We start from the raw sequence: 12115 nt of genomic DNA on the forward strand, positions 1-12115 counted from the left end.
TATCATGTCATAAATAATTGGCGTAAACTTGAATAAATTGGCATAATTGGCACCAACTTCCGAAGTCAAAAGCACCAACTCCAGTCGACTTCCTCGCGCTGCTGGTTCCAAAATATATGCATTCAAAAAGTTCGTTCAAGTGTATAAATTTAGTAAAAACTTCAACTTTAATTACTAAATTTAGGTTTAATTTATAATAAAAATGTAATAACATTTTGAGCAATTGTAGAATGTTTTGCATGTTTTGCTACAACTCTTTAAATTCACGGTAGGAAATTGTCCTATAAGGTAAGGAATTTTGTTGGTTGGGTTGAATTGAATTTGATTAATAATTATGTTGATATTTGACAAAGTTTTTCATACTTTGGGCGCAGGAGTTAGGATTTCTACCAAATGTCGTAAATACTTCCCTCGCGACAGAGATGCGTCGAAGCTACACGCTGCGATTTCTATTTCTAACTGCGACGTGTGCCGTAATCATAGTTGGTTTACATTTTTACATGTACATCTACAATAAGCGGAGCAGTCAGGACAATAGTGGTCAAATTATCGTGGACAAACATCAGCCTAGCAGTTTCAGATTGTTCGAGGAACGCTTTAGCAAAACGGACCAAGTATCATCCCAAGAAGGGCAGGAGGCGGAGTGGAAACATGATCCACGAGGCAACTTGAAGCACAAGATTGTGCACCTGGACCTCAAAGGGATGCCTCTCACGGTCAAAGCGTTTGAGAGTCTGTTCCCATTGCTGGCAAAGACTGGAGCTACCGGGGTTCTCATGGAGTACGAAGATATGTTCCCGTATGAAGGAAAACTCGAGTTAATTTCAAATAAGGAAGCCTACAGCCGAGATGATATTACAAGAATTTTAGAACTGGCAGAGTCAAGCAATTTGAAGGTACGTCACAGTAAATATGAAATAATAAAAGTATCTCAAACAACTTTGTTTGACTGCTTAGCTAATACTTACTAATTTTATTTCTGTGCATATATTTACAGGTAATTCCTTTGATTCAAACATTTGGCCATTTGGAGTTTGTGCTCAAATTGTCGGAATTTGAAAAATTGCGTGAAGTTCCCAAGTACATGCAAGTAATTTGTCCAACGAATAACGACTCCGTCATTGTACTCAAGGACATGGTAGATCAAGTTATGGCCCTACATCCAAAAATTGAATATTTTCACATCGGATCGGATGAAGTCTATCACATTGGTCAGTGTCCTTTGTGCACGGGGCTAATGAACAAAATTGGGATTGACGAATCACAATTGTTTCTGCGACATGTGTCATTCATTGCGGAGTACGTCAAGAATAAATACAAAGTTCAACCTTTAATGTGGGATGATGAATTTCGAAAGCTGGATGAAGTTTCTATCCAAAAGTCTGGAATAGGAAACTTGGTCGAAATTGTTGTGTGGAACTATAATCCAGGTAAAATGAATTTTAAGATTTACTTGGTTAACTAGTGCTGTAATTTTCTAAAATATCTATGTTTTTTATATAGATATTGAAAACCATTTACCTCGGACAATGTGGGAAAAATATTCTCGTATCTTTAAATCCGTTTGGGTTGGTAGTGCTTTCAAGGGTGCCAATAAGCCAAACTCTGCCGTCGTGAACGAAACCTTATATCTCGGAAACCACTACGCATGGCTTAGAACGATGCAAGACTTTGAAAAACTGTTGACATTTAAGGGCATAATTCTAACCGGTTGGCAGAGATATGATCACTTTTCCGGTTTTTGCGAACTATTACCCAGTGCAATCCCTTCATTGGCAGCATGTATGACACTCTTAACTGCGCCTACTATCCAGCCGATGAGCAAAATCCTTATGGAGACTTCATTGAAATTGCATTGTGCAAATTTTTTAAATATTTGCAAATTTCCTGGGTCCATACTCCACCAAGAAATTATCCAACTTGAATTTTATAAGGTAACCATTTGTATATAAACATCTTGCTTTTGTGTTTTTATTGTTTATTCAAAACATAATTTTATTATTTTCAATATGCAGGAAAGCTTTAAGAAGCTGAAAGAAAAACACGTGTTTTTGGGATGGGCAGAGGAATCAAATTTGCGACACCGTTTTTCAAGTCCTTCTCACATCGAACTTATCTTCCAAGAAATCAATTCCATAAAAGTGGACCTTGACCGATCTCGAGTGACTCTAGTTCAGGCCTTGCAGGAATTGTATCCCCAGTGGTCCGTTGATGAGTGGATGTCATCCAGATTTGAGCCATTCTTTAATAAAGTCCAACATGTTCACACTGGTCTGACAAACATACTGGAGATGAATACATTCCCCCGCAGGCCGCTGGAAAACCAAGTACAAGACCTTTAGCAGCATATATACATCCTACCGTTTTATTCATATATAGGTAATTTTGATAGCTAAGTATTTTTTAATAAACATTTTGTAGAAAGAGTCAGCTTATTTATATCATGAGAAAAATGTTATGCATAATATTATTAGACATTCCTTGTGTACAACCTTCTGTTTCACTCGCTCACAGAGTATCCAATTATTTAGGAATGTGAATATAAGTTTATCTAACATTTTTTGCTAATTAAAATCTTGAGTCGTCGTATGAAATATTTCTCTTAAGAAAAATAAATTTTTCCAATTCTGAAGTCATGAACCGAATTTATTTGATTATTTCAAACCTTGATTTTGCAGTCAGTATGTTTATTTAGTAACTGTTTAATAATCAGGATGAAACCCCGAACCCCAACCCTGCAACTAATTCTGAACAATGGATTTCCTTCAACGAACCTAAATGATGCATGCCAAATTAGAGGCAGGACTATTAAGGAATCGATTGTAGAAACTAATGGGACTTGTTCCGACGACAAATAACTTAAATGATGCATACCGGGCAATAAAGTGATAACACTCGTCAAATGTATACATACGTTTCTGTATTTGCTAATTTTAATTGTATGAAATATATACAAAGTTTTAAGTTTCTTAAATGAATCTTCACAATTCTGCATCAACATATTATTAGACTAAAGTTGCATAAAAAATACTTAGTTTGACTAATGACAAGTTTTTTCAAAATAAATAAATACAAATAAGTTTTAAAAAAATAAAGCGTTAAAAAATAACTGAATTCCTCTCAATAACAACATTAAGTCTATTTTACATGCACCAATCATTTCTTTTTCTTTTCACTATGTATCACTTTTAATGCATATTTCGCCGCCGCATTTTTGGCACTCTTCTTTGTCGCTCCACACCCAAGGAATTTTCTGCGCCGAGAGATGACCAGCTCAACAATAAATTGTGGTGTGGTAGCGCCAATAGCATCTTCTGACACAACACTGGAACCAAACAGATCAACTTGTAGCGATTAACTGATAAAATGATAGAATAAAAATACATTATATGTTAATTTTACTTAAACTCTATTCCTCTAGTGGTAGGAAATTCCTCATGAAGTTGCCTAATGGGCTGGCGAGGAATCTTGGCAGAGAATATATCTGCAAACGGATACGATTTATATTTAAAAAAACGCGTTTACGTTTGTACGTGTGTAATGTTCAGTAAAGTTGTTTATGTGGTGTAAACTATTACCAATCTCATTTTTCATGAGCCGATAGAAAACTGTCCATACGGTGTCTAGGCTCATTCCAGAGTCTATAAATACGGCACCGGCCAATGACTCAAAGATGTCCCCAAGTGCCTTTGGCACGTCAATGTCTTCCGCCATGACGCAATCATTGTCCGTCAGTAGTTCGAACTGCATCACAAAATAATAACGATATATTATAATTACGCATATCTCAATGCACTCCGCTTCCGCGAGTTTATTCTATTCGTTGCTGGAGTTGATTTTTATCATGACTTACGGAATCTGAGACCTCGTGATTATTCCGTTCTTGATACTTAACAAATTTATCAATACTTTCTTGCAGTCTAGGAGAGAATTGGAGCAGCAACTTGTGAAATCCATAACGCACTGCTTGAGACCCAAACGTAACATTGTTTACTAGGGCCGATCGCAGATCAGTCAACGACCCCGCAGTTACTTTCTTTTGGGTATTGTATATATGATGGGTCACGAGGAAATCTGAACAAAAAATATTCAACTTATACACATATACATACATTACTTTGATTAAAATAAGTAGGCTTAAAAAGCAAGATAGCTCTGTACCTAACACAGCATCTCCCAAGAATTCCAAACGCTGATATGCATTTGTTGAGCCATTATGCGTGTACGAAGGATGTGTAAAAGCTTCCACAATGATCCATTTATTTTTGAACCTGCTCATAAGAATGACAGCATGATTAGTTTTTTTGTTTTGTTTTTCAAAAAAGTTTAGTTCCTGTAATGTATTCATACGTACTTGTAGTCCAAGACTTGCTCCAGGTAATCCACTGAAGGGCCATAAATCAAATTTTGAGGTTCCTTAGGATATACATTCTTTAAACGAGGTAAATCCTTAATGTTTTGGTACATTATCTGATTAACAGGCTTTTCGTTGGTTGGAGCTCGAAGGCCTATGTAATTCATCAGGTTCAAAGCCCCAGAGATCCCACCGGACAAGTAATACGCGCCAATAAGAGCTTCAACGCAATCTGCGATACTCTTGTCTCCAAGTCGTGAGTGGGTGTACGAAGTGTGGGTGGGTCCCAGCTCTTGGATCTCTCTTTTGCAGTTCTCTGCCCGATCTTTCACAATTTCACTTAATTCCTCTTCCGGAATGGTGGAAATGGACGAATGGTCATCCATCACTTTGCTAGTATTGCGGTTGGCAAGTCGGAAGACGTTGTAGTTTACCTCGTTCTCAACTGCCATTTTTGTTAGCTTATAAGGAATAGATTTGCCAGGCGGAAGCCAAGTACTTTCAGGTTCGAATAACCCACCAGCCAAGAATTCTCCAAGATTTTTCTTGCTTCCAATGGCGTAGAGATGCTTATTGCTGATGAGTTTAGTTCGGAGACCTGTCAGTTGACCCTCGTGAAACTGACAAAAATGAGTGAAGATATGGAGAGTGACTACTAGTTTGAGGACGGAGTCCCCAATCAACTCCAATTTTTCAAGATCTTGAAGATCTCGCCCATTTGCTAACGTTATTGCCTATATGTATATTAGTCAAAGTCAAAATAAACACTCGTGATGCAATATTTACGTGAACAATCACTAATTACCTCCATAATCGAAGTTAGCAGAGGTTGCTCTGGAGCGTCATTATATGCATCGAAACTTGTTAAAGGAACTTGGCTGCTTGAAATTAATTCTGCGAATATATATAGAATATTATTAGTATCACAGCAATTACAAATGATAAGAGAAAGGCAGCCTTATAATCTTATTTACTTACCTATCCCAGTTCTAGTAGAAAGGGAATCTGCTGGATGACCGGAAATCTCAGCCATTTCTTCATCGTCATCATCGCTTAGATATGGATCCTCTAAGTCAGTACGTTTTATATTTTTTGGATGAATATATTCTATCTCAACCCAATGCAATTTTCTTTTCAAAGAAAAGAGCGTCATTTCATCTCGAGGGATGGTAGATTTGTCCGAAGTTTGTTTGACTTCAACATCACGTGATTTAGTAACGTCGGGTATCATGTTCCCAAGATTCATAGAGAATATCGCTTTCTCCTTTGTACTTTGATTCAAATTTTGGAGCTCTAGACGAAAAACATAGGGTTCATCGTATTATACGTAATTATTGATATCAAGTATGGGCTTAACGTTTTCATACCTTCCTCGTGTCGTTGCTTGTTGAAGAACGTCAAATCGTCGTCGCGCATTTGAAGAAAATTCTTCACCGAGGATTGAATGTCGTGAGCAAGGAGGAGTCTAAAGACGCGATGCATGCAAGAGGGAAGCAGCTTTGATTGGACGAATAAGGTCGCAGGCAAAGGATGAGTTCTCATCAATTCCGCAATGAGAAATACAATAGATGAAGAATGTTTCCCATCTCGCCTTTCTTCCGCAGTCATCTGAATGAAAACAAAATATTAACTATTCTTATCTCAAATACACTAATTGTTTGTGGTGTGTTCAGCTTATGCATATAATACGTACCTTCCAAGAATCGTATTTAGCTACTAAGTAATTCAATTGTTTGGAAATTGGCTTCGCTTTTAACAATGGGTCATCTTTGTTAACGATGACAATCCCATGTTTTTCTTTGTAATATGTTACAAAACTATCAAACTTTGGAGAGTCGAATGAAGACTTTGAACTACGGGAAGGATCCAAAGCCAGAATGCAATACTTCTATAAAATGTAAAATTAAACATTACTGTTCCGACCTCATACACACACATATTTATTTATTAAATAGTAATACCTGCCGCTCATGATGACTTGGAGAATAACTGGGAATGACTAATGCATTACTAAAGTTTTCTGGTGCAAATAATTTTTCCCTGCGGTCAGCCATAGATATTTCTTCCTTATAGTTGACACTTTGCCCATTTTGCATACTAGTAATAATACGTAACGCCAATTCCATATTGCCTCGTTCTGCAAGAATAACGATTCATTCATTCTAAAATGAAGAATAAAAACAAATAATTGAATATAAAATAACGAACCGTTTCTTTGAAGAGGAGCAATAAAGTACGGATTCTCAACAGCATCAGAAAAAACCAGATTTGTAAAATGCAATAATTCTGGATCATTACAGAACAATAAGTTCTGAAATATTTTAATATTCTCCAGCTTATCGCCTGAAATGTTCGTAGCAATTCCGTCCTCATAAATTTCAACTTTCTCAAGATGCACGCGGAAGTTCCCATCTCTAGAAAATAAGAGAAAGTCTGGTACCTGTTGTGGAGAATATTTAATATTAGTGGAGAAAAATTATTAGCTATTCAGAATAGCAACTCTTATAAGCTGTACTCTTACTTTACTCAAATCCGCGGCCGTGATAATTCCAAAGGAGAAATTATGATTATCAAAATCATAGAGCGATTTAGTGTCTTTATCCGTAGTGAAATGTTCTTCCACTTTGATTTCAATTAGGTATACACGAAGATCATTTGTTTCCGACTTTAGAAATTCACGAGGAATCTAAAAATACGAGACAAATAATCATTCCAGAATGCAATAAATATTGACCGATTCACAGTAAACATCATACTAGTGGTCATAAAGAATTTCACTTTACCATTTTATTGTACCACTTGGTACTATTTTTCGACCCAATTTTCTTTCCTTCTTTGGGCACCTCCAACGTGTCCTCCAAGTTGTCAATAAAGTCGCTCAAATGTGTGGGAACAAATCGCGGAATTGGGAGTAACGTGTCCGGATGCAGTGCTCCAGCATAATAGAGCTTTTTGCAAACTTCTAAAAATGCTGCTTTTTTCGCAACCGACTTATTAGAGTACCAATCACTCTGCACAAAACAATCGTGATTATGTTTTTTGTTTCAAGAAATTTATGCAAATTGAGTAAATATTTGTAGTCACCTCTGCAAACTTAACACACGAGCTGGGAGGAAGTAGAACCTTAACTTTGAACTCCCCTTTATCATTCCCAATCCATTTCGCATATGGAGTCAACGTTGACAGTTTGTCGGTACACAGGGCTTCACAATATCTGATTACAAATGAAAATCCAAAGACAAGTTTTACTTGATGCATAATTTCATTATTTCAATAATTTTTAAGATTGATTATTAGTAAAATACCTGTACACTATTTGAGTTGATGAACCTGCAGTAATCATCTGAGGTCCATTGGAAGGGACGAATGGTGGAATAATCTTATTTAAATCTGAACTATCTTCAGTGTCATAATATCTCTCTGAGAGCTCCGCCTGGTGTATTAGGGCTTCGCTTAACGAATCACTGAACCTGGCGTACTGTGCCAACTTGTTCACTTCTTCCTTTGCTGAACCTGTTGGCAGCAGGGTGAAGAAGTTGGCCCCCCGTTGTCTAGCTGAAATTTTGAGATAAATAAAGCAAGGCGATCATGTAATGAACGATCGATCGTGTGATATTTAATTTATGAGTGATAAAATGCTAGCTCAGAAATGCTTTAAGTCAAGAACGGAAATGCATTACTAAAAGAAACTAGTGAGTGATATACAGAGAACGTGGATGATTTAAGATACAAGGGAAAATTATTGGAATTTTCAACTCGTCGTTTCCTGACCGTTCGTCACTTTCAATTTATTTGAGTTATATTATTGAAAATTTCGTCATGTTGAAACAAAATGGGAGCTTACCACGGCCCATTGATTGAACATACGACGGATAGGTCAGGATTGGGTCATAGCGGCAAATGAAGTTGCAGCTTGGCACGTCCAATCCCTCCTCTAACACCTTAGTCGCCGCTAGAATATTGATCCGTTTTTGATGAAAACTGAAAGTTGATCATTGACATGTATCAGTATCTTATCTCATCTCATCAATTATTATCATATGGTTGCCTATTAATGTAGTAAGAACAATGCCAATAATAATAAAATTTCACTTTTCCAAGACGTCTGTCTGTTTTCTTAAGGCCACTGTCTGCGTGATTCCAGTATTATTTCCGGAAGTTCCCAGAGCAAAAGAACAACTGAGGAAGCCATATTCCGCAGGGCAGTATTTGCTAAGATCCTAAAACAACATGCCATATTTTTGGTAAAAGACAACGATAAAAATAAATACATCAGTATTTTGTCTCTGCATGAAATCTGTACCTGTAAAAAGTAACACAGCATTTGTGCTGTAATTCGCTTTTGGCAAAAGATGATTCCACAGAAGTCTTTGCTGTTTGTAATATCTGGTCTATATACAGCATAAAACATTTAGTTGATAAAATTATTACGAACTAATAGATCTACAAAACAAACTTACCTCTGGGTCTTTAACACCTCAACGAGTTTTTTCAGCTTTGGTGTAATGAAAGTTACAACGTAGTGACTTTCATTCGAATTTGAAGGAGACGCGTAAAACATGAAGTGTTTTAACTGCCGTGCAATATATTCAAACTGAGTTTCAAGCCATTGCAGGGCGAATATTTGGCTCGATATTGTATTGTTAAGAGTGTTCGGCTTTCGTTTTTCTATGTAGACTTGGTAGCGGACATACGCTATTTTGTATAGTACTGCGTTCTCGGCGCAGAACGGACCTACCCAAAAAAGTAGTAAATAGATTAATTATAATTGGAGAGTTATTGTAGACAGAGTCAACTACTCTCTGTATTACTTACCCATTTCTACAAGAACGTCCATAATATCTTTAATATGTCCCACGAATTCTTTTATCGGGCTTTCTGGCTTCCAAAAGTTGGTATACCCTTGTTCGTCCCTGTGATTTTTTAGTCTGACAGGTTTCTCAATCAGGAATTTTTCCAAGGTTGTCAATTTGTCTATTACACCCATTAAAAGGTCTGATAACCTTATTGTAATATCGATATCTGATATTTGCCACTCAGATGTAGGGGTGTAAAACAAATGGGTGATGTTAGCTTGGGTGGCACATCTATATTTGAAAATATACAACTAGTAAATACGATCACATAAATCACATAATATTAGCATTATTTATTTATCCATTACCTTGATACTGATTGGTAATCATGATATGTCACGGCCTTAGAGCAAAATCTAGTTTCTATCTCAGAGATGTTTTGCGCAATCCGATTCACTTTGGAATTTCCAACCACAATTGTTGCGGATAAGCCAATCACTCGAGGTAGCTCTTTTCCAGGTCGTTTCCCTGTTTTAAATTCATCTCTATAAACCCCCATTAGTATCGCCATGGGATGATTTTTGGTAGCGTTGTGACATTCGTCCACAACCAGAAGGGACACCTTCTCCCATCTAACATGTCCCCGCTCCACAGCTTGCCGAAGAATTTGATCCGTCATAGCGAAAACCTGAACAGAATTGCAATCTTTACTTTAGCATCTAGTCTTAAGTATATATTTGCATCAATATATAAACCAATATAAAAATATTCATACAATGTGTTCGGACAGGATTTGTTTCCATTTGCTACCATCCCAGTCTTCTGGCCTTATGTCGCCAGTGACGATTCCAACAATATCGTTCGACCCATTTCCGAGATGTTCTCTCAAGTATCGCCCTTGTTGCCGCACAAGTGGCACGGTCGATGCGATAAACATTATCTTCATATTGTCACTTCTAAATGAATAATAATAATAAATTTACTACAGTAAAAAATTGTTAAACAAACTAAATTACTTATATATCTGAACACTTACTGATTTGCTTCCTTTAGATAGTGCGAGATGGCTTGGACAGCAATAAATGTTTTCCCACATCCCGTGGGGAGACAAATTATGACATTTTTCTGCAGCGCACATTCATACAGGTAAGTCTGTAATAAATTAAATACAAAATTGACAAAACTGCTAAACACAAATGCGTAATGGACACTGAATACATCTAGTTAATTGCATATAATATATATAAAATACCTGGTACTCTCGCTCCTCATATTTACTCTTACGCTCCTCCTCAGTCGGTGGGGCCATTGCGGCCAAAGCTTTATCGACAAAAAACAAATTCAAATACTTGAACTGATAGTAATAAATATTGGTAATATATTATATAATATATATATAATTAATACATACCAGTCTCTTGCCCGTCAGTCACGTCCATTATACCGCTCATTTTAATCGAATCTGAAATATAATGTAAAAGTGAATTAAATCCTATTCATTATCTTAAATTTTACTTTCCCACAACCTCACCTGCTTCGAAATTTGTTCCTTTGAAATTTTTGGAAGTAATTCCAAAGCGTTTCCTATTACTAGTCAGAAGACGATGATCAGGAGAAGGAAGTTGAAGACTCTGTGATCCTCAGTCAGGGAGACAGAATTATGAATCAAGATATAATTTCTACAGTAAACGTTTCACCTATTATTTAAATATCGACAATGCGCAAGGCAGACTCAGATAATCACAGCTCTAGTTATCACAAATTTGGAAGAAACGTTTTCCGTGAAAAAGGCACCGGTTGGAAGAGCGGTTGTGGAATGACACGATCTCGCAAGAAGAGAATCGAGAATGAGAGATACACGTGTGGTGGAAGAAGAGAGCCGAGTTCGCTCCACGTGGTGACGCGTGCAAACCCAAGATCCAATCAGAGAGGGCCGTCAAAGATCCAATCAGAATTTGCACACAATGATGCGTCCTCTCAGCAAAATTTGCATATGCAAAAATTTCATATGCAAATGGTTTGAATTGGGATATTTTTAATTGTGATGGTTAAATTTAATGTGTTAACGATGTATTTATGGTTGTGATAATTTGATGTGTTAAGGTTAATGTGTAGACATTTTATTGATAAGGTACTAGCCGCTCCCACATGAGAAGTGAAGACTTATCATATTTTTCATATCAAAGGCTCTCCCCGTGCATGTTTTTAGTCTGATTTTAATAGTATTACATCCGCTACTGCTAGAAAAATGATCTTCTGTTACGTAACAGTTATCATAATTAATTGGTCGCTCCATAATTTACAAAGATAAGGCAATTTTGTAATTCATGTAAGATTTTTATCTTTCATTTCATGAAAATCATGCTGGAATTGAACAGGTTCAAAGTCCATGCTGCATGGAAGATGGCTCTCTGGGTGGTGCGGAGCTCCCGTCGTGACTCTGGCCAAAAATAAACCAGCCACCGTGGCCCTTGAGAAACTAGTCTCATTCGCCCCCATGGATAATCCTATTTGTATAATTGGACTTTTAACTAGTCTCAACTTTCCCGTCTACTTTTTCCTTGATTTCACTTGCATCATGCAAGTAATTAAATTTATGTTGGATTAAATTTCATAATTTTTTTCTAGATCGTATCATAATTCCAGAATCGATACCTGGTGTTTTTTTACTGAAAACGTTTCTTGGAAATTTGTGTTAAATAAATTTAGGTATGCATTTTTATTCCACTTTTATCATCACTTTACAATCAAGCATTATTATATTTCTGTGAAATAACTTCTTTTCTAGGTCAATTTCTTACACACTTTTTAATTCCTGACTTCTCAAATGGAAGAGAAGAAAGTTGGCTAATTGGGTTGCAAAATTCTTTCCTTGGTTGGTAAAAAGTGTGAATCCCGCCTGAGCCGCCCCCCGTGTCGTTGTCGCTGGCTTATCATTATTATTGCTATTATTACTGACAATTAG

The 12115-nt window shown here is 36.7% G+C and overlaps 2 protein-coding genes across 3 annotated transcripts; one reads left to right on the forward strand and one right to left on the reverse strand.

Annotated features, from left to right (window-relative positions):
* The first annotated feature begins 50 nt into the window (after positions 1-50).
* On the forward strand, positions 51-2974 carry LOC110856670 (hexosaminidase D). 2 transcript variants are annotated; one of them, XM_035857350.1, is made up of 6 exons: positions 51-288; positions 375-896; positions 998-1430; positions 1504-1934; positions 2016-2379; positions 2714-2974. In XM_035857350.1, exons 2-5 carry the CDS (start codon positions 423-425, stop codon positions 2340-2342), a joined length of 1665 nt encoding a protein of 554 aa, XP_035713243.1. In that variant the 5' UTR covers positions 51-288; positions 375-422; the 3' UTR covers positions 2343-2379; positions 2714-2974. The 2 variants fall into 2 exon arrangements, with proteins under 2 accessions (XP_035713243.1, XP_021960858.1); XM_022105166.2 differs by lacking the exon at positions 2714-2974 and having other exon boundaries at positions 78-288; positions 2016-2645.
* LOC110856669 (endoribonuclease dcr-1) lies at positions 2906-10983 on the reverse strand. The gene is made up of 27 exons (XM_022105165.2): positions 10682-10983; positions 10562-10612; positions 10403-10470; positions 10187-10302; positions 9926-10106; positions 9519-9838; positions 9170-9441; positions 8815-9088; positions 8658-8745; positions 8447-8574; positions 8199-8335; positions 7660-7909; positions 7439-7568; positions 7138-7365; positions 6876-7040; positions 6563-6794; positions 6316-6491; positions 6048-6242; positions 5722-5962; positions 5333-5647; positions 5160-5248; positions 4355-5088; positions 4162-4271; positions 3854-4074; positions 3579-3744; positions 3403-3484; positions 2906-3325 (listed from the first exon to the last, which is right to left on the reverse strand). The coding sequence occupies exons 2-27, from the start codon at positions 10599-10601 to the stop codon at positions 3157-3159; spliced, it is 5127 nt and encodes a 1708-aa protein (XP_021960857.1). The 5' UTR covers positions 10602-10612; positions 10682-10983; the 3' UTR covers positions 2906-3156.
* Between the last annotated feature and the right edge of the window lie 1132 nt (positions 10984-12115).

Source organism: Folsomia candida, unplaced genomic scaffold, assembly GCF_002217175.1.
Source record: "Folsomia candida strain VU population unplaced genomic scaffold, ASM221717v1 Fcan01_Sc017, whole genome shotgun sequence".
NCBI classification, from domain to species: Eukaryota; Metazoa; Arthropoda; class Collembola; order Entomobryomorpha; family Isotomidae; genus Folsomia; species Folsomia candida.

Bases quoted from the DNA above. Each gene is read 5' to 3' on its own strand.
- LOC110856670 (XM_035857350.1), top strand. From the start codon at position 423: ATGCGTCGAAGCTACACGCTGCGATTTCTATTTCTAACTGCGACGTGT. The intron at 897-997 runs GTACGTCACAGT...ATATATTTACAG, and splicing joins CAGAGTCAAGCAATTTGAAG to GTAATTCCTTTGATTCAAAC. The intron at 1,935-2,015 runs GTAACCATTTGT...TTCAATATGCAG, and splicing joins TCCAACTTGAATTTTATAAG to GAAAGCTTTAAGAAGCTGAA.
- LOC110856669 (XM_022105165.2), bottom strand. From the start codon at position 10,601: ATGAGCGGTATAATGGACGTGACTGACGGGCAAGAGACTG. The intron at 7,366-7,438 runs GTGACTACAAAT...TGTTTTGTGCAG, and splicing joins CGTGTGTTAAGTTTGCAGAG to AGTGATTGGTACTCTAATAA. The intron at 5,963-6,047 runs GTACGTATTATA...GTTTTCATTCAG, and splicing joins CTAAATACGATTCTTGGAAG to ATGACTGCGGAAGAAAGGCG.